At 44.3% G+C, this 27,949-nt stretch overlaps 1 protein-coding gene across 1 annotated transcript in view; it reads right to left on the minus strand.

Moving 5' to 3' along the window:
• APBB3 (amyloid beta precursor protein binding family B member 3) overlaps positions 1 to 27,949 on the minus strand; it is a 103,427-nt gene that overhangs the window by 38,182 nt on the left and 37,296 nt on the right. Inside the window, 3 exon segments of the mRNA XM_070940830.1 lie at positions 11,589 to 11,703; positions 12,074 to 12,201; positions 22,618 to 22,764. Coding sequence (XP_070796931.1) covers positions 11,589 to 11,703; positions 12,074 to 12,201; positions 22,618 to 22,764 — 390 coding nt within the window.

Raw genomic sequence — 27,949 nt, forward strand, 5'->3', positions numbered from 1 at the left:
ATGGCTTAGGACCTGGATATTTACAGGACCGCCTGCTACCACCAATAGCCTCTCACTGGCCAGTACGCTCTCACAGAGAGGGGCTCCTCAGGGTACCATCGGCCAAACAGTGTCGGCTGGCAGGCCCCAGGGGGAGAGCCTTCTCTGTGGGGGCACCTGTTATCTGGAATGAGCTCCCCCCGGAGATACAGAGGATCCCGGATTTACGCACCTTCCGCCGCGCCCTCAAGACCTTTTTATTTCAACAGGCTGGCCTGGCCTAACTTTCCCTTTTAAACGGTATATGAGTAATTTTAAATCTGTTTTTAAATATGGGGATGTTTTAATTCGTCTCGGGCCAAATTGTTTAATACATTTTTATTCTGTTTTAAATTTTATAATCTGTGTGTTTTATCTTTTTGGCTGTTCACTGCCCTGAGTCCTTCGGGAGTAGGGTGGTATGTAAATCTAATAAAATAAATAAATAAACCATTGGTTCTTCCGCACTATGGTGCCATGTGAGACAGAAATTGTGGATAACTACAAATTGGTACTGTTTGGTGCAAAATGAGAGAATCATACAAATATAAAGGGGCTTTTTAGACCATCGTCCAGCCCCCTACCCAGTAGATGAAGCCAAATTAAGGCATCTTCAACTCTGCTTGGATGCATCCAGTGTTGAGGACTCTACTACTTTTCTTGATTATTGGTTCTGCTATAAAACCTTTTTACAGTGAACAGTTCTTCTTGACATTCAGTTGGAATCTGCCTTCCTGTTGTTTAAATTCATTATCCATTGTCCTGTACTCTGGAACCAGTGGAGGGATTCAGCCAGTTCGGGCCAGTTCGGGTATAAAAAATTTGGCTGGCCCCTCCCCTCCCCACCCCACCACTACTTATTGGCCTCGCATGCCTTGGCTGGTGCCTCAGTGTTACACTGCGGCATAGCTGCAGCTGCTCTTTGGCAGCCTTGCCTCCACCACGTGGCTATGCAGCCCAGCCTACTTGCCTGCCTTTGCAGCGGCCTACAGCGCGGCGGCCTCCTGTTTGTCTGACGTAGCCTGCTCCCAACTGCTCCAGCAGAAGAACAGGTAAGCCGGGTGCCCCCTTGGGGAAGCAGGACTGGGAAAGGTGGTCGACCTGCACCTGCCCGGCCACTGGCCATGGCCTACTTCCATCTGATCGCCATGGCTTTGTAGGCCTGTGCCTGCCTCCTGCCCAGGCGGCACAGCCTTGAGCTGTGGCCTCAAGTTGTAGGCCTGCGCCCGCCTCCCACTCTCCCCTGCACTGGCTGGGAAGCTGCATGGCCGTGCTGGCTGGGAGAACACTCTCCCCTGCCCTGGCTGGGAAGCCACACGGTTGTGCTGACTAGGAAAACAAATTCCCCAAGGATTTCTTTGCCTACCTGATTTCCAGCTCCTTCACATTTCTCGCCATCGTGTGCAGGGAAATGGAAGTTTGTGTGGGGCTAAAAAAAATGTTCAATCAATCAATTCCAACTTCTCACGAAAGAAAAAGATCTCATGAAGTTGGAATTGATTGAGTGAATTTTTTTTCTTAGTCCCACAAACTTTTCTTTCCTTGAACATGATGGCGAGAAATGTGACAGAGCTGGAAATCAGGTAGACAAAGAAATGCTTGGGAGGAGCGAGGGCATCTGGGTGATAGTGGGTGGGGAAAGCTCCGTCAGCAGCGAACAAAACAAGCCCATTGTGCCACGCCTCCTCCAGCAGCCAAGCACGCCCAGCCATGTGTGGCATTTCCTCAAATGGGCTGTCTATGTGCACATGGGGTGTTTAGAGAGAGAGAGCAAGAGAGCTCTCCAGCCTCTATTTGTGTGTGTGTGTGTGTGTGTGTGTGTGTGTGTGTGTGTGTGTGTGTGTGTGAGAGAGAGAGAGAGAGAGAGAGAGAGAGAGAGAGAGAGAGAGATGGAGTGATCTGTGCTTCAGCTGAGACACCCAAACTTCCGGCAGCGGCGGGGGCAGCTTCTGAGCATCCTTCCCCAGTCAGCCAGCTCTACCTGACCTACTTCCTGAGTCTTGCTGTTCTCCTCGCCCCCCCCCACTCAAGCAGCGGCAGGCTCTGTGGGACAAAAGGGCCTCTCATTTTTCCCACAGCATGGCGTACGCTTGCTACCTATGCTTGTCTGCTTAAAAGCGGCGATCTTCTCTCCTTTTCTTGGGATGCTGGTGAGGGCACCATGCATCATTTATCGGAGCTGAGCAGGGAAGCCACTGTCACGCCACTCCCCCTTGCTTCCCTGAGCCCCGAGGCCATGTGCTTCCTCTTATCAGTTTTCTAATTTTGTAAACAAGTTCATTATTACTTACATTAATAAAACTGATCTTGATTACTTACTTTGTCAGTATGTTATATATACTTACATATATAGAGCCTTGGTGGCACAGCAGACTAAGTGCTGTTAAAGTAGCACCAGCTGCCTGCAATTACTACAAGTTCAAATCTCACCAGGCTCAAGGTTGACTCAGCCTTCCATCCTTTCGAGGTAGGTAAAATGAGGACCCGGATTGTGGGGGCAATAAGCTGACTTTGTATAAAAAAGAACACCGCTTAGGGTGGGGGGGCGAAAGCCCTACACTAAGCAGGTATATACAAAAGTATGAAGGCTATTGCTTAACGCATTGTAAGCTGCCCCGAGTCTCCGGAAAAGGGCGGCATATAAATCGAACCAATAAACAAATAAATAAATAATGAGTACTATATTATAATCTATGAGAGAGATCAAGCCAGCCAAATGATTAACATTTAATTAGTACATGCATTCATTTGAAAAAAAATATGTATTTTTGTTTTAAATACCTCCTATATATGTTTTCATTGTTTTTTCTGGTGACCCAATGTCCTGTTTTGGTAAGCAGCTTAGTGAGGCCTTTTAATGAAACTTCTTAACAAGGGGCCTCCAAGCTTTATATAGCTTAGGGCAGTGATGGCTAACCTTTTTGCCATCGCGTGCCAAAAGCGGGGGGAGCGGGGGGGCATGCGCGCATGTGTCCACACCCATAATTCAATGTGGCGGACCCCCCGTACATGTGCACATGACCCCCCTGCGCTCCCCCACATGTGGCATGTGATGGCACAGTGGGCCCAGTAGGCCCATTTTTCACCCTCCCCAGGCTCCAAGAAAATGGAATTCCCCCCCCCCCCCCGAGGCCGGAAACAGCCCATAGGCCAACTTCTGGTGGGACTAGAAGGCCTGTTTTTTGCTCTCCCCAGGCTCCAGAGTGTTTCTAGGAGCCTGGGGAGAGCAAAAATGGCCTTCCCCACCACCCGGAGGCCCTCCGGAGGTCAGAAACGGCCCCTTTCCAGCCTCCGGAGGGCCTTTGTGGGGGTTGGCAAAGGCCATTTTCACCCTCCCCAGGCTCGTAGAAAGGTTCTGGAGCCTGGGGAGAGCAAAAAACAGGCCTTCTGGTCCCACTGGAAGTCAGCAAACGGGCCATTTCTGGCCTCTGGGGGGCCTCCGGAGGGGACGAAGGCCATTTTCACCCTCCCCAGGCTCCTAGAAAGCCTCTGGAGCCTGGGGCGAGTGAAAATCGGGCCTTCCCACCCTCCCCGGAGGCTCTCCGGAGGCCAGAAACAGCCTGTTTCCCGACTTCCAGTGGCTTGGAAGACCCAAAAATCAGCTGGCTAGCGTGTGCATGCGTGCCGGAGCTGAGCTAAGGCAACCCTTGCATGCCCACCAATATGGCTCCACGTGCCACCTGTGGCACGTATGCCATAGGTTCACCATCATGGGCTTAGGGTAATATTTCTCAACTTCAGCAACTTTAACTAGGTGCACTTCAACTCCCAGAATTCCTCAGTCAGCATTGAGCTCTGGGAATATATGAAGTCATTCAGCACTGAATTCTGGTAATTGAAGTTCACACAGCTTAAAATTGCCACGGTTGAGACACATTGGCTTAGGCCCCCACCAAGTCTATATCTGGCACTGCTTGAATGTTTCAAAACTAATTCATTAACTTTTCCTGTGGTGTTTTAAAAATTTCACTCCACTGTTTCCCCTTTTCTTTTTACTTGTTCTGATTCTATGTATTTGTTTATTTCTCCCAAGTTGCTCTGTTTTTGGTATGAATATCAAAAACAGAGCAACTTGGGCGAAATAAAACAAATAAACAATTTTATTTTCTTTCTTGCATGCTTTGCTATTTGTAGTGATCTGCTGTTTTTTACTCTGAATATAATTGCCTTCTTTTATGCTGCCCTGACCACAAGGGGCACTCATGTAACTGGTTTTATTCTTATTGCAACTCCACAGAAGGAAATAGTCAGATGTCATTCTACAGGGTTCAAAACCTTTCTCAAGAGGTCCATTCATAGACATTCACATTGTAGATGACTATAGATATCATCTAAAGCTATCCAGGTCTAACACATACCAGTATTCATATATATATTATATCATTATGCTAATTCCTTCAATGCAAATTAATCCCCAAGCATTTGTTTTAAAAAATGAAATAGTACTTATCCCTTCAGATTTGTCTCTTATCCACATATGAATGCACTGTATATTTCAGATAAGCCCCCAAGAAATATAGCTACTATAAAAGTTGCTTTTTCTTTCTTCCCTAATCCTTTGGTAGAATTTCACTAAGCATATCCTGTGTATTTTTGTCCTTCTCCTCTGCTATTGAATTCTCAGATAGAACAATATTACTCTTTCATGCAATTTTCTGTGTGAGATTTGAAGTATTTTCATTTCTGTTTCATCCAGTTTCTTGTCTGCAAATATAAATTGTAGAAGAGAATATCTGCAACTCAGACTTGGAGTGTGGAATTCTTGGCGCTCTCTAAACTTGGTTATTAGTTGGCAGATGTTTCATTACCCAACAATGTAACATCAGTGTGATGTTATCTTCCGTATTTTCCCCAAAATAAGACCTATCCTGAAAATAAGACCTACCATGTTTTTGTATGTGTGCACCCAATATAAGCCCTACTCCAAAAACAAGCCCTACTTAAGCCCCTGTGCAGCCGGCCATCTGCCCATTCCATCTGGTTGCTTGTGGTGCTGCGGCCACGAGGTGAGGTGGGAGGGGGAGCTGCCCCATGCGCCCCGTGTTGGCTTACCTCAAGGCCCCTGCAGCCAGGCCATCCCACACCCCAACACCTTCCTTGCCTCACAGCGACAGCTCCACCAGCCCCATCCAGCAGGACCTTATGTGGCTGCTGGCCCACTTCTTCTGCTTGCTCGCATGGCCGCAACAGAGTAAGAGCCAAGCAGTGTGTTGGTGCCGTGGCCACAAGGCAAGGCAGGTGTCAGGGCATGGATGGCCGGTCTGCGTGGACCCTGAGGTAAGCCGGTGCGGGGCACGTGGGGCAGCTCCACCCTCCTTGCCTCACCTTATGGTTGGTGCACCAGCACATCACTCGCCCTCATGCTCTGTTGCAGCCATGTGAGCAAGCAGAAGAAGTGGGCCAGTGACCACGCTAAGTCCTGCTGGACAGGGATGCTGGAGCTGCCACCATGAAGCAAGGCAGGTGTCGGGACATGGATGGCCTGGCTGCAGGGGCCTGAAGGTAAGCCAGTGCAGGGCACGTGCGGCAGCTCCACCCTCCCTGCCTTGCAGCAGTGGCACCAGGACATCACACAGCCTCCTGCTCCACCATGAGCAAGCAGAAGAAGTGGGCCTCCCATGTACTCTTAAAGTACATGGGAGGAAAAAACATCCTCTGAAAATAAGCCCTAGTGCTGGTAAATTATCGTCCGGTCTCCAACCTTCGCTTTGTTGCGAAGGTTGTTGAGAGTGTGGTCGCACAACAGCTCCCCCAGCACCTGGATGAAACGACGTATCTGGATCCATTCCAGTCGGGCTTCAGGCCCAGGTACAGCACGGAAACGGCATTGGTCGCGTTGGTTGATGATCTCTGGAGGGCTCGGGACAGGGGGTGCTCCTCTGTCCTGGTCCTGTTAGATCTCTCAGCGGCTTTTGATACCATCAACCATGGTATCATGCTGCACCGGTTGGAAGAGTTGGGGGTGGGAGGCACTGTGTTGCGGTGGTTCTCCTCCTTTCTCTCTGACCGGTCGCAGTCTGTGTTGACAGGGGGACAGAGGTCGACTCCGAGGCCCCTCATATGTGGGGTGCCGCAAGGGTCGGTCCTCTCGCCTCTCCTGTTCAACATTTATGTGAAGCCGCTGGGCAAGATCATCCGTGGTTTCGGGGTGGAGTACCATCAGTACGCTGACGACACCCAGCTGTACATCTCCACCCCGGATCACCCCAACGATGCCCTTGAAGTGATGTCCCGGTGCCTGGAGGCCATACGGATCTGGATGGGGAGGAACAGGCTCAGGCTCAACCCATCCAAGACGCTCTCTACATGGGGCTCCCCTTGAGGAGCACCCGGAGGCTCCAACTGGCGCAGAGTACGGCCGCGCGGGTGGTTATGGGAGCGACATGGCGTTCCCATGTAACACCTCTCCTGCGCGAGCTGCACTGGCTCCCGGTGGTCTTCCAGGTGCGCTTCAAGGTTTTGGTTACCACCTTTAAAGCGCTCCATGGCTTAGGACCTGGGTACTTGCGGGACCGCCTACTACCACCAATAGCCTCCCACCGGCCGGTACGCTCCCATAGAGAGGGGCTCCTCCGGGTGCCGTCAGCCAAACAATGCCGACTGGCAGCCCCCAGGAGGAGAGCCTTCTCTGTGGGGGCACCTACTATCTGGAACGAGCTCCCCCCAGAGATACGGAGGATCCCGGATCTGTGCACCTTCCGCCACGCCTTAAAGACCTTACTATTTCACCAGGCCGGCCTGGCCTAAATTTCCCCCTCTTTTATAAAAGATTTTTAAAATTTTAAATATCTTTTAGTATTTATATATTCAATTTTAAATTGGTTTTAAAGGTTTGGGGTTTTAAATTTGTTGGGGCCAAAATTATTTAATTTGATTTTATTCTATTTTTAAATTTTGTATTGTATGTGTTTTTATTGTTTGGCTGTGCACCGCCCTGAGTCCTTCGGGAGTAGGGCGGTATAGAAATCTAATAAAATGAAATGAAAATGAATGAAAATTTTGGAGCCCAAAAGAAAATAAGACCAAGTCTTATTTTAGTAGAGACATGGTAGTTGGATAATGAAAACTTTGTAACAAACAACTAAGCTCAGAAAGCACCAAGATGCTCACAACATAAACAGTTTGCAACCATTCAGAACTACAATAAAATGTTGCAGGATGTAAACATTTATACTATAAACAGTAAAAGTGCTGAGGACACCAATGAATCAGATGATATCACAAAGGTCTGCAATATCATCAGCAAGTTTCAAACATCGACCATTTCTCCTGATGAAATCATCAACATTTCCTGCAACAACACTGGGTTCAAGAACAGCAATGGCTCGGTGGCCCCATGCTTCTGCAGAATCTTTTGCAAGAATGAAACCAACAAACATAAATTCATCTACACAATAAACTCACTAGCAAAAAGCAATACTAACCATAAAAAACTTCGCTCATGGCCCGACCTATCAATATTAGAGCCTGGTGGCTCAGCAGACTGATAGCATTGTGATTAACACCAGCTGTCTGCAATTACTGTAAGTTCGAATCTCACCAGGCTCAAGGTTGACTCAGCCTTCCATCCTTTCTAAGGTAGGTAAATTGAGGACCCAGTTTGTGGGGGCAATAAGCTGACTTTGTATAAATATACAAAAGTATGAAGGCTATTGCTTAATGCATTGTAAGCCGCCCTGAGTCTCCGGAGAAGGGCAGCATATAAATCAAATTAAAAAAAAAAATTACAACGTGCCATACCCGCGAGCTCCGCTCTGAGCTTAAAAGACGCCAGGACCAAGGAGAGACCGATCTATACATCGACTACTGTGCTGACTGTATCAAACACAAGACCAGCTTCACACAAGACCCAACAACAACCCCCCCAACAACCAAAACTAGGCACCACGCCCCCAGCTTCTTTCAGGTCCACAACTACAGACCTTAAATGCAAACTACTAAACACAAGAAGCCTTGAAAACAAAATGCCTGAATTCCTCTTACTACTAAATGTGGCCCTTTTCAATCTTATCTTTGTCTGTGAGACGTGGTTGAATATATCCATTACCACAGTATGTGACTATCATGTTTTCCGATCTGACCATGAAAACCGTCGTTGTTGAAAACCGATGTTGTCATCTTCTATAAAAAGTCCCTAGATCTGAAAAAGATTCAAGTTACACAGGAGCTTGCTCTTCCTGAGACCATTGTCTGCCAACTGTCCCTAAATACCAAACTTTGCTTTTTACTATGTTACAGAGCCCGATTACGACCTCAACCATGCAAACAAGCTAATTGCACTACTAATGTGGGCAGCCTCCTGCTCACACCCTATTATATTTCTTGGTGACTTCAATTTACCTCTAATTAATTGGACCCTAAACAAATGTACAACTGAACCGATACATGCAACCCTATACAATACCGTTACTACTCTGGGACTGGATCAATTAGTAACAAACAACACTAGACTCAACAACTGCCTTGATCTCATCTTCTGCAACAGTTTAAACTCAATTTACAGGCTACAAATAAAAGAACTTTTTTCCAACAGTGACCACAGCATGATTGACTTTGTCTCAATTTATGTCCTTGCAGAGAAGAGCATAATGACAGGACTCCAAATTATAACTTTAAAAAAGCCAATATGATCTCAGAGTTGTTGACCTCTCATCTCTTGATTGGCACATTCTATTCAGTGGCTATAATACTGCTGAAGACCATTATAAACTTTTTTGTTCGAAGTCAAAAGAGTCATTAAACTATACATACCAATAGTAACCCCTAAAGCCAGAAAAAACAAATTACCCATAACAATAAGGAAGCTCCAATCCAAAAAAAAAATCTCTTTGGCAAAAAACCAAAACTGGCTATGTAGCTAACTTTAAAAGCCGCTATAAAACCTTATGCCGTCAGATAAAGGCAGAATGCCCCAATTACTACTGCAAACAAGAGGAACAGCTGTTACACACAAAACCCACCCGCGCCTTCTATAATTTCATAAATAACAAACTTAAAGACTCGAAAACCATGCCACCCCTAAAAGGGCCTAATGGGAAAGACTGTAATGATGAAGCCGTTAAGGCCAATCTCTTCAACACGTTCTTCAGTTCAGTCTTTGTCAACAGCAATGGCTCATGCCCTACATTTCCTAGTCGTATCACAACTAATTGCAACAATATGCTATGTATTGATTTTACAGAAGATAACGTTGAAAAGGTATTATGCAACTTAGAACTATCTCTATTGGCCCTGATGGATTATATGATTACTTCTTGAAAAAGTTTTCCACTGCCATAGCTGAACCACTAAGCAAATCTATGAGATATCTTTCAGAACCAGCTCCTTGCCCAACCTATGGTCATTAGTCATGGTCATTCCTATCTTCAAAAAGGGAGACCCCAGCCTAGTTGAAAATTACAGACCAATCTCATTATGTTGTGTCACCTGCAAAGTCATGGAATCAATCATAAACCAATCCATTAACACACACACACACACTTAGAGTCAAACAACCTACTCTCTAACAAGCAGTTTGGTTTCAGAAAAAAATTGTCCTGTAATCTACAACTCCTACACTGTAAAAACATTTGGACTACACAATTCGACCAGGGTAAAGCAATAGACACAATTTACATAGACTTCTGCAAAGCCTTTGATTCAGTGGTACATGACAAACTACTGTTAAAACTACGCTCTTACGGCATTTCCAGATCACTGCACAAATGGATAGTTGCATTCCTGTCAAACAGGCAACAAGTAGTCAAAATAGAGTGACCTATCAAACCCTGCACCAGTTAACAGTGTTGTCCCCCAAGACAGATTCTAGGACCCATTCTCTTTCCAATATACATAAATGACCTTTTCAATGATATTATAAGCAACTGCATCCTCTTCTCTGATGACGTAAAACTATTTAACACCACCATCAATACTGCTGCCCTACCAAGCAACCTAGACTATGTGTCAGAATGGTCAAACAATTGGCAACTTCAAATCTCAACCAACAAATGCTCTATCTTACACATTGGCAACAAAAACCAGAACACCAAATACAAGTTGGGCGGATACGACCTCGTAGATGACCCTCACTCTGTCAAGGACCTAGGAGTACTCATATCAAAAGATCTAAGCCCTAGAGCTCACTGTAACAGCATTGCCAAAAAGGCATTAAGAGTTGTTAACCTAATTTTGCAAAGCTTCTTCTCCAGTAACATTGTACTGCAAACCAGGGCATACAAAACCTTTGCCAGACCAATACTTGAATACAGCTTGTTTGCCTGGAATCCACACTGTATATCAGACATTAATACAATTGAACGAGACCAGAGGTATTTCATGAGAAGAGTACTCCACTCGTCTTCTCGCAATAGAATACTAGGCTTGAAATTTTAGGCCTGGACAACCTAGAACTACGCCACTTACGGTCTGACTAAGCTTAGTACACAAAATTGTCTGCTACAGTGTCCTACCTGTCAATGACTACTTCAGCTTCAACCGCAATAATACACGGCAAACAATAGATACAAACTCATAGTAAACTGCTCCAAATTCGATTGCAGAAAATACAACTTCAGCAACAGAATCGTCAATGCCTGGAATGCACTACCTGACTCTGTTGTTACATCCTCAAACCCCCATAACTTTAACCTTAAACTGTCTACCGTGGACCTCACCCCATTCCTAAGAGGTCTGTGTGCATAAGCGCACCAGCATGCCTACCGTCCCTGTCCTACTGTTCCCATTTATTTGTACTCGTTTCTTATGTTTATACTTATATGTTTATATGTTATGTTTATACTTATACTTATTTTCTCATACATACTTGACAAATAAATAAATAAAACAAATAAATAAATAAGAATAAACTCTCCCACTGCTGCCAGGTATAGCAACAGAAAGCTTGTAACAGACACAGTAGCAGGTAAGATTGGGGGGAAGTAGGAACGAAGGGAAAAGATGCCAAGCAAATATTCTGGAATTGTTTCTGGCCCCTTTTCCAGCCATGGCCACAGGGCGGTCTCTAGCTTCTTCTGTGTAATGAAGTAATGTGTCATACTGGTATGTGTGTGTTTCTGCTTCCCCCGCCCCCTCCCCATTGTTTCTGTGTGTATGCACTAGGAAGCATGAGTGGACTGTATATGATATAATCCAAGTCGTATAATCTGAGGAGGTGGTCCAAGCCACAACATATCAGAGGGATCTTTAGGGAAATCTTTCTAGTATTTTTTGTTTCTGCCCTCCCAACTTCATCTTTCAATTTTCAGAGAATTATCATGCAGAGATAGACTGGCAAATCTTTGCTCCCTTTAAATAATTTTCCATTGATTTGGAAAATATATAAAGAGACTAAGATTATTTTAATACTCATTTTGTCTCCCACTCCTGCAGAAGAAAACATCAGTGACGTCTGTTACTTAGTTATAGTACTGAAAACTCTTGATGCTGCACTAAAAGTACATCTCAGAACCACAACCTTTCCATATGTAGCATATGTGTGTCTGGGTGCACATGCACATGATGTATTTGTGTTTGTGTGTGTGTGTTTACGTATAAATGTAAAGAACTGTGCTACAAGTCAGGAGGGATACCTTGGAGCACATTTCATGCAGAGCTTTGGCAATAGCCTTGCCAGGCACATTGCAGTGGAAGACATGGCACTTCAGCACACACGTGTCCTTGTCACTGGCCACGAAAGCAAAATCCCTGCAAGGAGAGGAGAGCCCAATGAGCAAGAGCAGGGCTCCAAGCACTAGCTTTGCTTCAGGAGGAAGAGGGAAACTTACCTGTCCCTTGATCAAGCATAGCATGTAGGGGGAAAAAAGAACGGTTAATGAAGAGTATCTGAAGCACCTACCCTGTTAATAGCTTGGGAATAAATGGTGATCCCACATGATAAGGGTAGAAAGATCCCATGGGAAAGTCAGGGTGGTGGTGGGTAATCCTAAATTTTTGCACCCAACAACATCTATAGCTTAATAACTCACTAGATACAACACGTAGACTGAAAAGTTGCCCTTGGAGTTTGATTTCAGTAAGAAGGTCTCCTTTCTCCAAACCACCCGTCATTACTCACCTGCCTTTGTTGCAGCCCACCCCCCAAACACGAATATTGATGATGGGCTGGCAGTGGATGAGGCTGTGATCCAAAGGATCCACCAAGTTCATTGTGTCCTCCTTGAGAATCATCACCATGTTTTGACCCTGTTAAGGAAGGCCGAGAAGTGTGAATGGTGCAGGAATGAAAATCCCTCTGTTTAAGGCATGTTTAGCAAAAGCTGTAATAATGGGGATAGACTGGGAGGACTATCCTATGATAGATTAAAAAGGAAAGTTCCTTAACATAACATCTTCCTATCACTGATAGGAAGAATAGCTACCATTAAAATGAATATTTTGCTGAGATTATGATACTTGTTAAACAATTCCAATAAAGTTGGAAAATTTTTTTTTTGAGGAACTGAGTAGATTAATGTCAAAATTCATTTGGCAAGGGAAAAAAGCAAGAATAAGTTTGAAATTGCTACAATATTCTAAAAAGAGAGGAGGTTTTGGGTTGCCAGATTGGGAGTTATATTACCAGGCATCTGCACTTACATGGCTGAAAGAATGGATAAATCTGAGACATAGACAACTATTAATTTTGGAGGGACATGACTTGCAATTTTGGGTGGCATGCCTTCCTATAGTATGGGGGGAAAAATACACAGATACTTCCAAGGACACTATTTCAGACATACATTATTGTTAATATGGGCAAAAATTAGAGAAAAGCGCTATTTAAAAATACCAGTCTGGCTTTCCACAATGGAGGCACTGATACATCCAAATGTGGTTAACATGGAAAAAATCATAAGATATAAAGACATTCTGAATGAGAAAGGGGAACTTAAAAGTAAACAGGAATTAAATACTCAAGGGATTGATTTAGCATGGTGGCCATATATACAAATACAATCAAGATATGAGAAAGATGTCAAAACATATGGTTTTTATAAAGAACTAACAGAATTAGATCAGATCCTAACAGGAACAGATGAACAGTTAATTTAAAAAATTTACAACTATTTACTGAGCATTAGAATGGAAGAAGAACAAGTAAAGGAAACAATGATAGTGTGGGCTAAAAACTTTGGCTACTCAATAGAATTAGACAAATGGCAAAAGTTGGAGAGGAATTATAAATTAACAATGTCAACTGCATATAAAGAAAACATATAAAATGTTTTACAGATGGCACTTTCCACCGGCAAGACTAGCTAAGATGTTCAAGGATATCTCTGCTAAGTGCTGGAAATATAACAGACACTGGGCTCGTATTACCACATGTGGTGGACGTGCCCAAAGGCAAAAAAAACCTGGACAAAAAAACACATTTGGATAAGAAAAAATGATAAAGGAACACATAGACTTAAAACTGGAAATATTTCTGTTGGGTATCATACCAGAAAAATATAATAAAGGGAATATGTACTTAATACTACAGGTATTAACAGTGGCTAAAATTGTATTTGCACAACACTGGAAGAGCATAGAGATCCCTACAGAAGAGAATGTAATAAAAAAAAAAACAGAATGTGCAGAAATGGATAGATTAACACTAAAAATTAAAGACAAGGAAGACACTGAATATTTCTTAATATGGGATTCGTTCTATCAATGGTTAACGAGCAGAAACAGAAGTTAGATTTGAAAAAATATAAGAGAATGACTAATTTTGTAAAAATAGTTTATCAAATGGATGAGTAAGCACTATATGTTTATTATCAATGTTATGATGAGATATCATTGTTACTATATGATTATTACTATGTTATGAATGCTATTGTTACTATGACGATGATTATTGTTCAAACTAACTATACCCAGACAACACACTGTTTATACATCTGAGCTCTCAGCATAAATTTACCTATGTTCATTTACAGAGTCTTTAGATTTAGAATTATATTACCAAACCATTCTAATATAAATCTAATACTGTAATCTACTCTTGAACAAAATAGAGCACCTGTGTTTTCACTATTTTGTTTTTGTTTTGTTTTGAAGAAGGCACAAATGAGAGACAGTTTGGTGTGGTGGTCAAGGTAACCAGGCTAGAAACAGGGAGACTGCAAGTCCTGCCTTGGGCACAAGTGGGTTGCATTGCCTTGGGTTAGTCACTTGGGTCAGTCCTAGGAAGCAGGCAATGGAAAACTACTTCTGAAAAGCTTGACAACAAAACTGCAGGGACTTGTCCAGGCAGTTTCTGAAAATTGGACACGCTGAATGGAGGGGGGGGGAGGGAACAAATGCATTCATTTTTTATTCAAGCTTATTCAAGTGTTTTGTCCTATTCCAGCAGTTGTCATTGCAGTGTTGCTTTGCCTTCAAAATCTTTTGAATTTTCCTCCTCAGGTGGGACCAATCACTTCCCTGTTGGGATTGGCTTAGACCAATTGGGAAGGTTTGGGGGCGAGGGGAGGAGTTTGGAATGAAATAGAAGGATTTAACAGTACATACTCTAGGTATATGGAACTGGATCTCATTGTTAAAAGCTGGATCTAGCCCAATAACTCAAAGACAGACTCCAATTCTTTTCTGTAGCTTTATTATAGAACTGATGGTACTGGAGGTCACTGACCTTGTACCTTTCTCTTTCAGGTATACATCTGGAATAATCTGTGGACCATGTGGTTGGACCTTTTGTACCCAGGAGGAGGGGCAAAGAGATAAGGAGTGGTTACAGGGATTATGGGATATGTGGTCAGTTAACCCTTGCAGGTCCGGGTGATCAGGGAGATATAGTAGTTAGGCATTTATCATGACAAAACCCCCTCTAAATGCCTAACTGGGTACCTGGGGAAGTGATTGTATACATACAGAGAATACACAGGCACAGGCACGAATTACAAGTAAACACACATTTTTGACATGAGGTACGCATGTTGTTTATGTGGTAGGGGTTTAGTGAGAATATCTGCTGTCTGCTCCTCTGTGTCACAGTGTACTGCCTTAATGAAACCTATCTCTGAAAACTGCCTGACGTGTTTGTATTTAATGTCAATGTGCCCAGACCGCTGACCTATGGCATCGGCCCTTGAGATCTCTATCGCTGCCTTGTTGTCTTCGTGGATAACTATTGGGTATGAGGGTTCAGCCCAGATGTTGCAGAGCAGGTCATCGAACCATACTAAATTGTTTGCGGCCTTTGATAGGCAAACAAATTCTGCTTCCGTAGTTGATGTGGCCACCAGTTTTTGCTTTCCAGTGTACCAATGGATGGGGCAATTGTTGAGTAGTAGCACGTAGCCGGAGGTGCTTTTTCTGCACTCTATGTCCCCAGCCCAGTCAGCGTCAGCATAGCAGGTTAGCTTTGGTTTCTCGGATGTTTCTGGTTCTAGGCAGAGTAGGGCATCCACACTGAATTTTAAGTATCTAAGTAGTCTTTTGATGGCGTTCGTGTGTTACCGTGGGTTTGCTTACATGCCTGGACAGCAGATTGACGACTAGGGCGATGTCGGGCCTGGTCCAGTTGGATATATACAGCAGTGACCCTATCGTTGATCTGTACAACTTATTGTCTGTGAAAGGTTCAGATTCCTCGTACATAGTCTTCAGGAACTCAGGTTGCATGGGGGTCTCGCTGGGTTTTGCTTCGGACATGTTGCATTTGGACAGCAGCTCGATGATCTTTTCTCTCTGGGAGAGGCGGAAACCCTTGTTGGTTTTTATCACCTCCGACTTTTATCATCTCCGACTCAACCCCTCCAAGACCGAGTGGCTGTGGCTTCCAGCGTCCCGATATAGCCAGCTGACGCCATCGCTGGCTATTGGGGGCGAATTACTCGCCCCCACGGAGAGGGCTCGCAACTTGGGCGTCCTCCTGGACGCACGGCTGTCTCTAGAAGACCATTTGACGGCCGTGGCCAGGGGGGCTTTTTATCAGGTTCGCCTGATACGCCAGTTGCGCCCCTTTCTAGATCGGGACTCTCTACGCACAGTCACTCAGGCACTAGTCACTTCCCGCCTGAACTACTGCAACGCTCTCTACATGGGGCTCCCCCTGGGGTGCACCCGGAGGCTCCAGCTGGTCCAGAACGCAGCCGCGCGGGGGATTATGGGGGCGACGAGGCGCTCCCATGTGATACCTCTCCTGCGCGAGCTGCACTGGCTCCCGGTGGTCTTCCGGGTGCGCTTCAAGGTGTTGGTGACCACCTTTAAAGCGCTCCATGGCTTAGGGCCGGGGTACTTACGAGACCGCCTACTGCCACCAATAGCCTCCCACCGGCCAGTACGCTCGCACAGAGTGGGCCTCCTCAGGGTGCCGTCCGCCAGACAATGTCGGCTGGCGACCCCCAGGGGGAGAGCCTTCTCTGTGACGGCGCCCACCCTCTGGAATAATCTTCCCCCAGAGTTACGTATAATAACAGACCTCCGGATTTTTCGTCGGGCCCTGAAAACTTATTTATTTCAACTAGCTGGGCTGGCTTGAGCTAAATTTTAAATTGATTTTAAATTGGGTTGTTTTAATTTACGGCCAGAATATCTAATTATTTTAATACTGTTTTTTAAATTTTGTATGCTTTGTTTTTACTTAGGCTGTGCACCGCCCTGAGTCCTATTTGGAGAAGGGCGGTATAGAAATTTAAACAAATAAATAAATAAATAAATAAATCACCTGGACCCCTAGGTATCTATCGATCTTTCCAAGTGACTTTAAGGAGAAGTGGCTACCCAGTTCAGTGGCGAACTTGTCACATCTGTCCTTGTGTTTGCTGATGTACAAGATGTCGTCCACGTAAACGAGCACACCTTCGAATGTGTTGTTTTCTCTCTTCGTAAAGAAGCACTTGTCGGCTGAGGTGGCCTCGAAGCCCATGGATCTAAGAGCCTTGGCTAGGCAGTCATACCACCTTTTGCCTGAAAGCTTGAGCCCGTACAGGCTTTTGTTCAGCAGCCAGGTTTGGTTCTCACCCTCGTTGTACCCAGGCGGCGCTTTAACGTATATCTCTTTATCCAACTCGGCGTGCAGGTATGCTGTTTGTACATCGAATTGGAAAACCTCCAGGCCCAGGATGGTGGCCACCACCAGGGCACTTTTGACGCTCTCCGCCCTGACGGTTGGCGAGTAGGTGTCTGTATAGTCTTCGGGGTATCTTTGGGCGAAACCCTGTGCGACTAGTTTTGCCTTGTATAGGGCCTTGTTGTCCTCTAATGTCTTAACCCTGAACACCCATTTGGTTCCTATTGGTTTTTTGTCCTCTGGAATTTGGGCAGGTGAGTATACCTGGAGGTTCCTTAGGCTCTCCATCTCCTTCTCCATGGCAGACATCCATTTTTCCTTCTCTTCCTGGGGGAGCCCGAGGATGTCCTCATATGAGCTGGGCGTGAAATGGGTGTTGTGGATGGCCATAACGTAGTCCTCTAGCTTCTTTGGTAGCTTGTTTCTGCTTTCTCTGATTGGCCTGCTGGGGGCTGGCTCGGTTTCCTGCATGTTGTCTGCCTCTTTGTCTGTCAGGTCATCTATCTTCAGGGAAGGATGCCCTTCTTTCCACTCTTTGACGCTCGCTTTGCGATGGTTGGCTTTGTGCCCTGCGATCTCTCTGACCTCCCTTTCCTCTTGGCCATGCTCGAACGTGACCCTATTGGTTGGAATTTCGTTGGAGTGTACCCTCGACCAGTTTGCATTTTCGTGGAAACTGGCTGATCTGGAAACCACAAAACGGTTATTGTTGTCGACAAATCTGTAGCCCTTTGTGCCCGGTTCGTAACCCACGAATCTCAGTCTTTTTGATAATTTCTCCCCTTTCTTTCTTAATTGTCTGGGAATGTGGACATCAGCTGGGGCGCCGAATATGTGTAAGTGTGCGAAGTTGGGCTTTCTGTTGTATAGCATCTCGTATGGTGTCTTATTAATAGAGCTTGACCACAGTCTATTCAGGGTGTAATTAGCGTAGTGTAATGCCTCTGACCAGAAATGCTGTCCCATCCCAGCATCCTCCAGGGTGCATCTCATCATGGTTTGCAATACTCCGTTCTTTCTCTCTGAGACTCCATTTTGAAAGGGGGAGAAAGGTGAAGAGGTGTAATGTGCTATGCCCTGTTCCCTCAGCCACCTTGTGAATTCTTTGGCCATGAATTCTGAGCCCCTATCTGTCATTATCTGCCTTATTCTCATGTTATGTTGCATATCTACTCTTCTGTGGAATTCTTTAAACCTTTGGAACACTTCGTTTTTGTGTCTGAGGGAGTAGACATACCCGTATCTGGTGTAGTCATCCACAATCGTGAGGAAGAATCGCTTCCTATGCCCTACAGAGGGTTTCATTGGCCCTACCAAGTCCATATGCACCAATTGGAAGGGGTATTCCGTGGTTCGTTTGGATCCCCTGGGGATGGCCTTAACCTTGATCTTAGAACGCTTACAGACCGAACACTCCAAGTAGTTTTCACAGTTCTTTACTTTGAGACCCTCGGTACATTCCGTCATTTTCTTTACAATGGGGAAGCTTATGTGTCCCAGCCTCCTGTGGAGGAGGTGGGCGCAGTTATCATGCAATGGCTTGCCGATAGATACAGACTTGTTTGCCTTCTCATGGCCACATCCTGCCTCTTGCTGCACCCCCTCTATTTCTGGATACTCATCTACTTTGTGGTTTGTGTTGGTATCAATGCCTTCTTCCTCCCTTGCGTTGGGTGTGAAGTAGGGAAGTCCCTCGTGTATGGTTACCTTTCCTATCTCTTTCCCTTGCTCAAGTGTGCCTTTCCATCTTTAAATTTTATCTCTATGTTTGTGTCCCGTGTCAGCTTTGTGATGGCTAGCACGTTGTGGGGAATCTCTGGTATGTACAGTACCCCTTTTAAATCCCCTATCTGTGTGATGTGTACGTTTCCTTTCCCCACTACTTTGACCTTGTTTTGGTTTGCCACCTTTATTTCTGAGTCTACTTCTGTGAGTGAGTCTAGCAGCTCTGGGTTACAAGTAGTGTGACTTGTGGCCCCTGAGTCCAGAAGCCATGTGTTTCTCTCTATCTTATGTTTGTCATTTGGGTCATCGTGCCTGATCCCGTACATGGAGCCAGAGTTACTGTCCCTGGAGTGGTCTCCGCTCGTGGTGTTTCCTGGGGTTGGGTAACCACCCTCGCCCTCTTTCCTTTGGGTACCTGCGTTCAGGTGACCTTCCCCCTCTACTATCATGCTGTCCCCTGTGCCTATGGTTCCTGGGGCAATCCCTCTTTAGGTGGTTCCTTGACCCACAAGAATAACATTCTGAGGTATCCCTGGCCCTATCCTGGAAATCCACCCTCTTCGTGGGTCTAGGATCCCTTTTGGATAGTTGGCGTTCCCTCCTCAGAGTGTCCTCTGCAACGAGCTGACTGGTCAGTGTGCCTAGTGTTAGGTATTGCAAGCTGAGGCTATTTAGTTATGAAGCTGTCCCAACTGCTATCAAGAGAGTTTATGATTATGCTTATCATGCTCTCTTCAGTGATGATTTCCCCCCTCTGCATGAGCTCTGCCCTTGCAGCATTCATCTTTAAAATGTGCTCACTCATGGGGACCCCTGCCTTGTGCTTGGTGGAGTGGAACTCCCTAGATAGTCTAGTGGTAGTGGCTCTGCTCTGGCTATAAAACAGGTTACATAGTTTTTGCATAACATCATAAACAGTTAGATTGTCCTCAATAGATGGATACATAGCAGATGGAATGGAGGTTAACATGATACAAAATGCCCTGTGATGAATGCAGTCAATTTCCAGTGACCAGGGCTTTTTGGGAGGTCTGTTAGCTAGGAACAGTGCATTCTCTTTCATGAGAGCAACTCTTAATTGTTGACTCCATTCTATAACATTACCCCCATCTAACTGCAATTTTGGCAAATTGGCATAATTTGCCCCAGAAATGTTAGTAAGGTTACTTACTGGGGGGAGCTGTCCATGGTCCAAAATGTGATTGAACTCACAATAAGGCTTTGGAATGTCTGTGGCCATTCTGTACTTGCTTGGATCTATGTAACTTGCTTCTCTTGTTACAGGCAGGTACTGGGCATGCGCGAAACTCATTCCGCGCTGGAGTCCATCAGGTGAGGTTCCTGTTGCTGGAGCTCCCAGGCCTAGGCCTAGGCCTGTCGGTGGGAGGCTGTACCCGCCCCCGGTGGGTCCGAAGATTCCTCCTGAAGGTGGACACCACTGCTGGATGGCCGGATCCCCGGCGAAGAAGGGCAGAAGGTGAGGAGGCGACGCGGTCGTAAGTCGAGGACTTTCGTGGGTCGGCGGCGCGGCAGCAGCGGAGGTCGTAGGTTGAGGATTCCCTGCACCCAGCGGCTCGGCGGTAATGGCGGCGGCGGTGAATCCTCCCTCGTGGTCGCTGGTCCCTGGTCGCGTGGATCGGCCTGGTGGATGTCGTGGCGTTGGTGAGTAGCCGGTTCTTCTCTTCTCCCTCGGGCCTCGCGTTGTTGGTGTAGCGGGTGGTGAGTTCGAGTCCTGCGGTTGATTCTTCCTGCAGGTGGGCGGTCTTTTGTGCCAGTTGTTGGTGTGCGCGGTGTTTTTAGTTGGCTGTGACTCGGTTGCCTGGTCTTTGTTGGTTGTCCTGGCCTTCTTGTGCTTTCCAGGATTTTTCTTTGATTTATTGAGTGCCGCAGGAGGCTCGAAAGCAGAGCCTAGGGCAGCGATGATGGTCTCGATTGCCTTTTGCAACTCGAGATCGGTATGTGTCTTTTTCTGAGTGATTGTGGTTTCTTCGTAGTCGCTTTCTGAGTCCCCCTCGTCTGTTTCGGGGTTCGGGCATTTTCGTGCCAAGGGATTCAAATCCTGGCTTCCCATTGGCTGGTGCTCGTCCCAAGATGGCCACCAGGAAGGGGGCGCAAAAATGGATTCTGCCAGCTCAGGATCATCGGGTTGGGGTGGCTTACCCTTTTTTGCTGGCTTTTCTCTCTCGGTGGTCTTTGGGGCCTCAATCGCTGCTTCTTGTTGCTTGAAGAGGTTTTGAAGGTCCGCGATGAGGTTTTCTTTGTCGCTGCTTGCCTCCATCAGTTTCAGGATGGAGAGTTTGAATTTGTTCATTTTCTGTGCTGTTTCTTCTTCCGGGGCAGTGATTTCCTTGGAGGGCCCCTCTTCATCTGATTGTGAGTCCAGGCTGGAGTTCTGCTCGCTTCCAGCTTCTGTCTCCTCCATGGCTGTGGCTTTGGTTGCAAGTTTCTCAGCCATCTTCTTGGTAAGAGCTCTGGTCTGTGCTCTGTTTGCTTCTTCAGGGTAGGTGTTGGGTTCAGTCATTGTCTGGAGTTATGGGCAACCGACCTCTGCTACCATAAAAGCTGGATCTAGCCCAATAACTCAAAGACAGACTCCAATTCTTTTCTATAGCTTTATTATAGAACTGATGGTACTGGAGGTCACTGACCTTGTACCTTTCTCTTTCAGGTATACAACTGGAATAATCTGTGGACCATGTGGTTGGACCTTTTGTACCCAGGAGGAGGGGCAAAGAGGTAAGGAGTGGTTACAGGGATTATGGGATATGTGGTCAGTTAACCCTTGCAGGTCCGGGTGATCAGGGAGATATAGTAGTTAGGCATTTATCATGACACTCATTGTAAAGCTGTTCATGTGCTTCAAATTCCTTTTTGCATAACTTTTTCAGATAGACACGTAAAAGCAGAAGGAGCTAATTTCTGAGCAGGAACTTTTATTATGGTGCTTTCCCCCTTATATTCCTGTTCCTCCCCAGTCTGTTTTAGTTTAGTCTATGGAAAGTTGGGTTAGGGCATCTTGGGAACTAGTGGTCTGCTGAGTTTGGCCCCTTTTTTGGTCTTCTTCCACATTTCCCTACAAGTAGCCTTACCAGGATTTAGTTCAGGATTAGTTTAGTTCAGGATTTTCAAGGGTTTGGATCAATTGGCTTTGATCAGTGGGAAACTCTTGCTTATTTTTTCTTTCAATTGAGCCACTCCAATGGCTTCCAATATTTTCTTCATCTCCAACTTTCCTTATCTCCAACTCTACTAACTTGCAACTGTTTCTCTGACAGTTATATTCATACACTCTAGGTTTTCTGCCGGGGTGAACTTTCTGTTAAGAAGCAGGCTGCATTGACGGCCTCAGGGGAGGCGAGTTTGGCCATGTCAAATTCCCCTACTGCCCAGCTGTTCATAAAATTGTTCTCTGCTGCCATATATGCTTTTGAAGAAGGGGCTGTGCCAGCCCACACTTTATTGCTCAGCTGATTAAATAACAAAACATCAAATAGGTTTTTATTTCCTGGCTATATCCCACTGTGATTCTTCTTGGTATAAGCCATTTTGTTTAACTTACTAGTTGATTTTCTGTTCTCAAGGCTGCACTTTTTGTATTGATAGAAACTGAAAATAAAGCTCAATTTGGAAAGTCAACATGCCCTAGAGTCAAATGTAATGATATCAGACTACAATGGAAGAGAAAAAACATGTTTGAAAACAGGAGTGGAAACACTCTCTGGTGCCAACCTTCACCCAGGCCAAGGGACAAAAGAAAACCCCAGAATAGTTGGGTCCAAGAAATTAATGGCTACATTCCAAATGGGGGACAGTGGAATTTGGCAAAAGAAAACAGGTGATATCTTAGGAGCAGATCATTTCCCCTGGGGTTATATACCTTAGGCACTCACCTCACCCCATCTATCAGCAGGACCAAAATTGTCACAATTGCTTTGGGAAAGTTGCTGGATGCAATTATTTACTGCAATACTGCTTTTGCCTGGTGCCAAGTCCTCCTCAGGAATCTCAACCCAGCCTAAGGAGCGCACAACGAAACACTGGGAAAAGACAGAGGGAGGGAGGGAGGGAGAGAGGGAGGGAGAGAGAGAGGGAGAGAGAGGGAGAGGGAGAGGGAGAGGGAGAGGGAGAGGGAGAGGGAAAGAGAGAGAACATTAATAGGCATCAAACATAGCTAATGATTCTCCAACCCTCTTTCAGCTATTTAACAAATCTTATATGTTACTGGACCCCTGAGCTATATAGAGAAAAAAATTGCTTCCCCAATCCAATTTCCAGCCCGCTGTGTGTAAAATTGGAGACTCCCAATGCAGGGGTATAATGCTGTTGGTTTGGACTGGATCACCCGATCCGGTAGTGATGACGGCGGGTGGTTTGGAGAACCAGTAGCAAAAATCCCTGTCCACCCCCCATGCCCAGCTGAGCCGCGCAATCATCAGAGGCTTTTTTTTTTAACTTTTAAAAGCATTTTTTCTTTGACTAAAAAAAATGCTTCTAAAAGTAAAAAAAAAAGCCTCTGACGATTACGCGGCTCAGCTGGGATCGTCAGAGCCTTTTAAAAGCATTTTTTTACAACCTCTTTGGCTGAAGAGGTTGTAGAAAAAGTGGTTTTAAAAGTAAAAAAAAAAAAGTTGGCCACACCCACCGTCACATTACCCTCCCACCACCAAGCCACGCCCACAGAACCGATAGTAACAAATTTTACATTTCACCACTGCCCCAATGTATTATCCATTGCTAACTCCATCCAATCTCCAGTCTTTATAACAGCAAACAATTTTTCTCCCTATTTAAGTAATAATGAAATAATGGAAAAGCCTTAATGTTTTCTGTTATTCATTCAGTATCCTATTATATGGGGACCCCAAAGGATCATGAAGCAGTGGAGTTGGTTGGTGCCCTGAGAGCCCTCCTATTGCCTTTTTAATTGATTTTAACAAGGTTTAATTATTCTTGCCTCCCTCTAAAATTTAATTTTGAAATTTTAATTTTAACATTTTAATTTTTATACATAAAAATTTAGGCACAATGTTAGAATGCAATTTTGCAGGCTAACTATGCCCTCAGTCAGGAGTTCAATCCTGATCATCTCAAGGTTGACTCAGCCTTCCATCCTTCCAAGGTCAATAAAATGTGGACCTAGATTGTTGGAGACAATATGCTGACTCTGTAAACTGCTTAGCGAGGGCTGAAAAGCACTGTGAAGTAGTATATAAGTCTGCAATTGCTATATATTGTTTTTCTATTCTACTGTACGCTGCCCAGAGTTCTTCTTTAAGGGAGATAGGCAGTTCAGAAATGTAATGGGGGGGGGGAGAAAGAAAATGTGATAGATAGATAGATAGATAGATAGATAGATAGATAGATAGATAGATAGATAGATATAGAGCATCTCAGCAGTCTGTTAATGTTAGTGAAGCAGTCACTAAGTGACATCGCAAGTGTTATTATTATTATTATTATTATTATTATTATTATTATTATTATTATTATTATTATTATTTTATTTCTATATCGCCCTTCTCCTGCGGGACTCAGGGCGGTGTACAGCCAAGATAAAACATTGCATATAAAATTTAAAAACAATTAAAAAAAACCAATTAAATAATTTCGGCCCAAGATATTAAAAACAACCCAATTAAAACCAAATTCAATTAAAACTGAGAGGATGGGATCAAGCCAGCCCAGCTAGATGGAATAGGTGTGTTTTCAGGGCCCGACGAAAAGTCCGGAGGTCTGATATCGTGCGTATCTCAGGGGGTAGGTCATTCCAGAGGGCGGGTGCTGCCACAGAGAAGGCTCTCCCCCTGGGGGTCGCCAGCCAACACTGTCTGGCCGACGGCACCCTGAGGAGGCCCTCTCTGTGCGAGCGAACCGGTCGGTGGGAGGCTATTGGCGGCAGAAGGCAGTCTCGCAGATAACCCGGCCCTAAGCCATGGAGCGCTTTAAAGGTGGTCACCAACACGCTTATGATCTTACTTCAGCTTTGCTTTATTTAACAGCCTGCAAATGTCATAAATGTGAAGTTTGGTCATAAAGTTACTATTTCATCACCATCATAAATGCAAAATATTGCTATATTAAACAGTCGCTAAACGAGGACAACCTGTACTGTAACAATCTTCATTTTAGAAAAGGCATTTCTTTAATGTGTGAAATAAAATAAATACTTCCAACTTCTTTATGTACTTTACATTTTTATATACTTTATATCAAACTGGTGGCCCGTGGGCTGGATGTGTCTCGCACAGGTCACGCCCACCCTAGCTCCATGAATGGGGAAAAGTCATAAAACGTCACGTGGTTTACACTCGTGGTTTACATTAAAGTAAAGTCTGTTGATTTCTACCAAATCTTTTGAGCATTTTTTCATCTTTTAGTAATTTGTTAGCTTGTATTACAGTGTTTATTTTATACTCTCTCTCCTTTACATGGTCTTTTATATGAACAAAGTTGTCAAAAGTTGTTAAGAAGATTGCAGTTCTAAGTTTACCCAGCAACATATCACACTGACCTACATTTGATTGGTCATGTACAATACTGACCTGAGTATGCTGTAAAGGATATTAAGGATGCACTATAGAGTATAGAATTGATATTCCATTAGCAGAGCAATACAAAAGGGTGATATAATCTTGCTCCTTTAAAATGAGAGTTCCTTGTGCTTATAAAGATTAGTCCCATGTGCTTTTTTCAAGAGGCAACTGGACTTTCTGTTTTTTCTTTGAAGACGTTTCGCTTCTCATCTAAGAAGCTTCTTCAGCTGTGACTGGATGGTGGGAAATGGAAGGATTTATATTCTTTGCTGATAGCTGGACATTTGTATTCTTTTAGCAGGTCGTTAAGGTCACCTGGAGGTTTATCTGTGTCATCAGGGTCACCTGAGTGGTGACACATCAAGGAAGACAGAAGCCTTAATGCTGAAGTTTACAGAAAACCCACTCAAACAGATCAATATTTACATTTTGAATTCCACCACTCACTGGAGCACAAATTGGCAGTCATCAGAATCTTACATCACTGAGCTGAAGGCCTGCCTACTAGCAACGATGGGAAAGAAAAAGAACGTAAACACATCAAGGAAGCGCTCAGAACATGTGGCTATCCCAAGTGGGTCTTCATTAAATCTCAAAAAAGACCCTACAGGAGCTCCTCTGTAACAGACAATGACAAGAACAATAAATGAAGCACATTGTCATTCCATACATTGCAGGCAGGGGTGGGTTCTACTTACCTTTACTACCAGTTTGCAATGGGGCCGTGCACGGATGCTTGCTTCGTGCTTTTCTGATGACATCGGGGTCGGTGGGCGGAGCCTCCTGCCAGTGTTAATACTGGTTCTATAGAACCGGTGCGAACTGGGGGCAACCCACCATTATTACGTATGTGCACATTTCAAACCCAAGAATACACTAAGGCAGAAGATTGTCCACCCCAAGGATAAAACACCCAGACACAAATTGAGCAACGTGGTATATGCAGTACAATGCAGTGAGCCATGTCCAGATCTGTACCCTGGGGAAACGAAACAACCACTTCATATATGCATGGCACAACATAAGAGAACAAACCCACCAGGACTAGATTCAGCAGTCCATCTGCATTTAAAGGACACAGGCCACTCTTTTGAAGACAACAAATTCCATATTTTGGACAGAGAGGATTGCTTTAAAAGAGGGGTTAAAGAGGCCACCTATGTCAAAACTGAACAGCCCTCTCTCAACAGAGGGGGAGGAATACGACATCATCTATTTCCAATCTACAACACAATCCTTTCAACAGTTCCAAGAAGGCTCCATACCAATTTGCACCACTCAGGTGACCCTGATGACACAGATAAACCTCCAGGCGACCTTAACAACCTGCTAAAAGAATGCAAATGTCCAGCTGTCTGCAAAGAATATAAATCCTTCCATTTCCCACCATCCAATCACAGCTGAAGAAGCTTCTTGGATGAGAAACGAAACGTCTTTAAAGAAAAACTAGAAAGTCTACTTGCCTCTTGAAAAAAGCATCTTTGGGATAAACATGACCTGGATGACTGAGAATCTCCATAGACATTTATAAAGATTAGGTTGTCCTTGGCAAGTTCAAAGAAGGGCAAATCCATGACATTTTATTTTATTTTATTTTATTTTTAAATTTGATTTTTATTATAACATATAGTAATACAATCGGTACATTTTCGGTTCATTGGTGCAATTATATACATATATACATCTACATGCATTATTACTTGTCTTTTATTGATATTGTTTCTTGAAGCTAGATTTAATTTCAAAACACTTAAAGATAATAGTGCTCAACTCTCTAAGACTAAATATAGTACTATTCATATAGATTTTGTTAATTAGTTAATATTTAATCTCTATTACCTTCTTTATTTCTTTCCCCCATCCATTCGTACCACATGTCCCACACGCTATAAAATTCTGAATCTTCTCTGTCATTAATTTCTGAAGTCAATTTGTTCATTTCGGCGCACTCCAATATTTTTCCAATAACATGTTCTTGAGGTGGTATTTGTTTTTCTTTCCAATACTGGGCAAAGGAAATTCTAGCGGCTGTCAGAATATGTATAATTAAATACTTTTTCTTTTTTACATATTCAGTTTTCAAAATTCCCAGGAGAAAAACTTTTGGGTCGAAATCAAAATTTTCTTTTATTATTTCTCTAATCCACATCCATATCATCCTCCAGAATTTTTGTGCCTGATTACATGTCCACCAGCAATGATAAAAAGTACCCTGCTGATGGTCACATTTCCAACATTTAGGGCTCGAATTGGAGTAGATCTTCGCTATCCTAGCTGGGGCCATATGCCATCTATAAAACAGTTTGTATTGATTTTCCTTATAAGCCATCGCCTTTGTCATTTTAAGGTTATTATTCCATATGGAATCCCATTCATTCAGATTTATATTCTGTCCTATATTTTTGGCCCATGCTAACATCGGTTCTTTAACTACTTCCTCTGCCATATTGTACTCCAATAAGTAATTATATAATTTAGCTAGAATTTTGTCGTCCGTACCCATCCATATCTTGTCAAATCCATTTATGCTCATTTCAATGCCAAATTCCTCCTTATCTTTTTTATATCTGGATTTAATTTGGTTATATGGCCACCAGTCTATAGAAATACCTTGTTCCATCAATTCTTCCCTTGTTTTAAGGTTCCCTCCCCCATCTAATAATTCATTGTATCTGACCGTTTTACCCAT

Source organism: Pituophis catenifer, unplaced genomic scaffold (genome assembly GCF_029215685.1).
Source record: "Pituophis catenifer annectens isolate HBS135680 unplaced genomic scaffold, rPitCat1.0.hap2 SCAF_3, whole genome shotgun sequence".
Taxonomy (NCBI): domain Eukaryota; kingdom Metazoa; phylum Chordata; class Lepidosauria; order Squamata; family Colubridae; genus Pituophis; species Pituophis catenifer.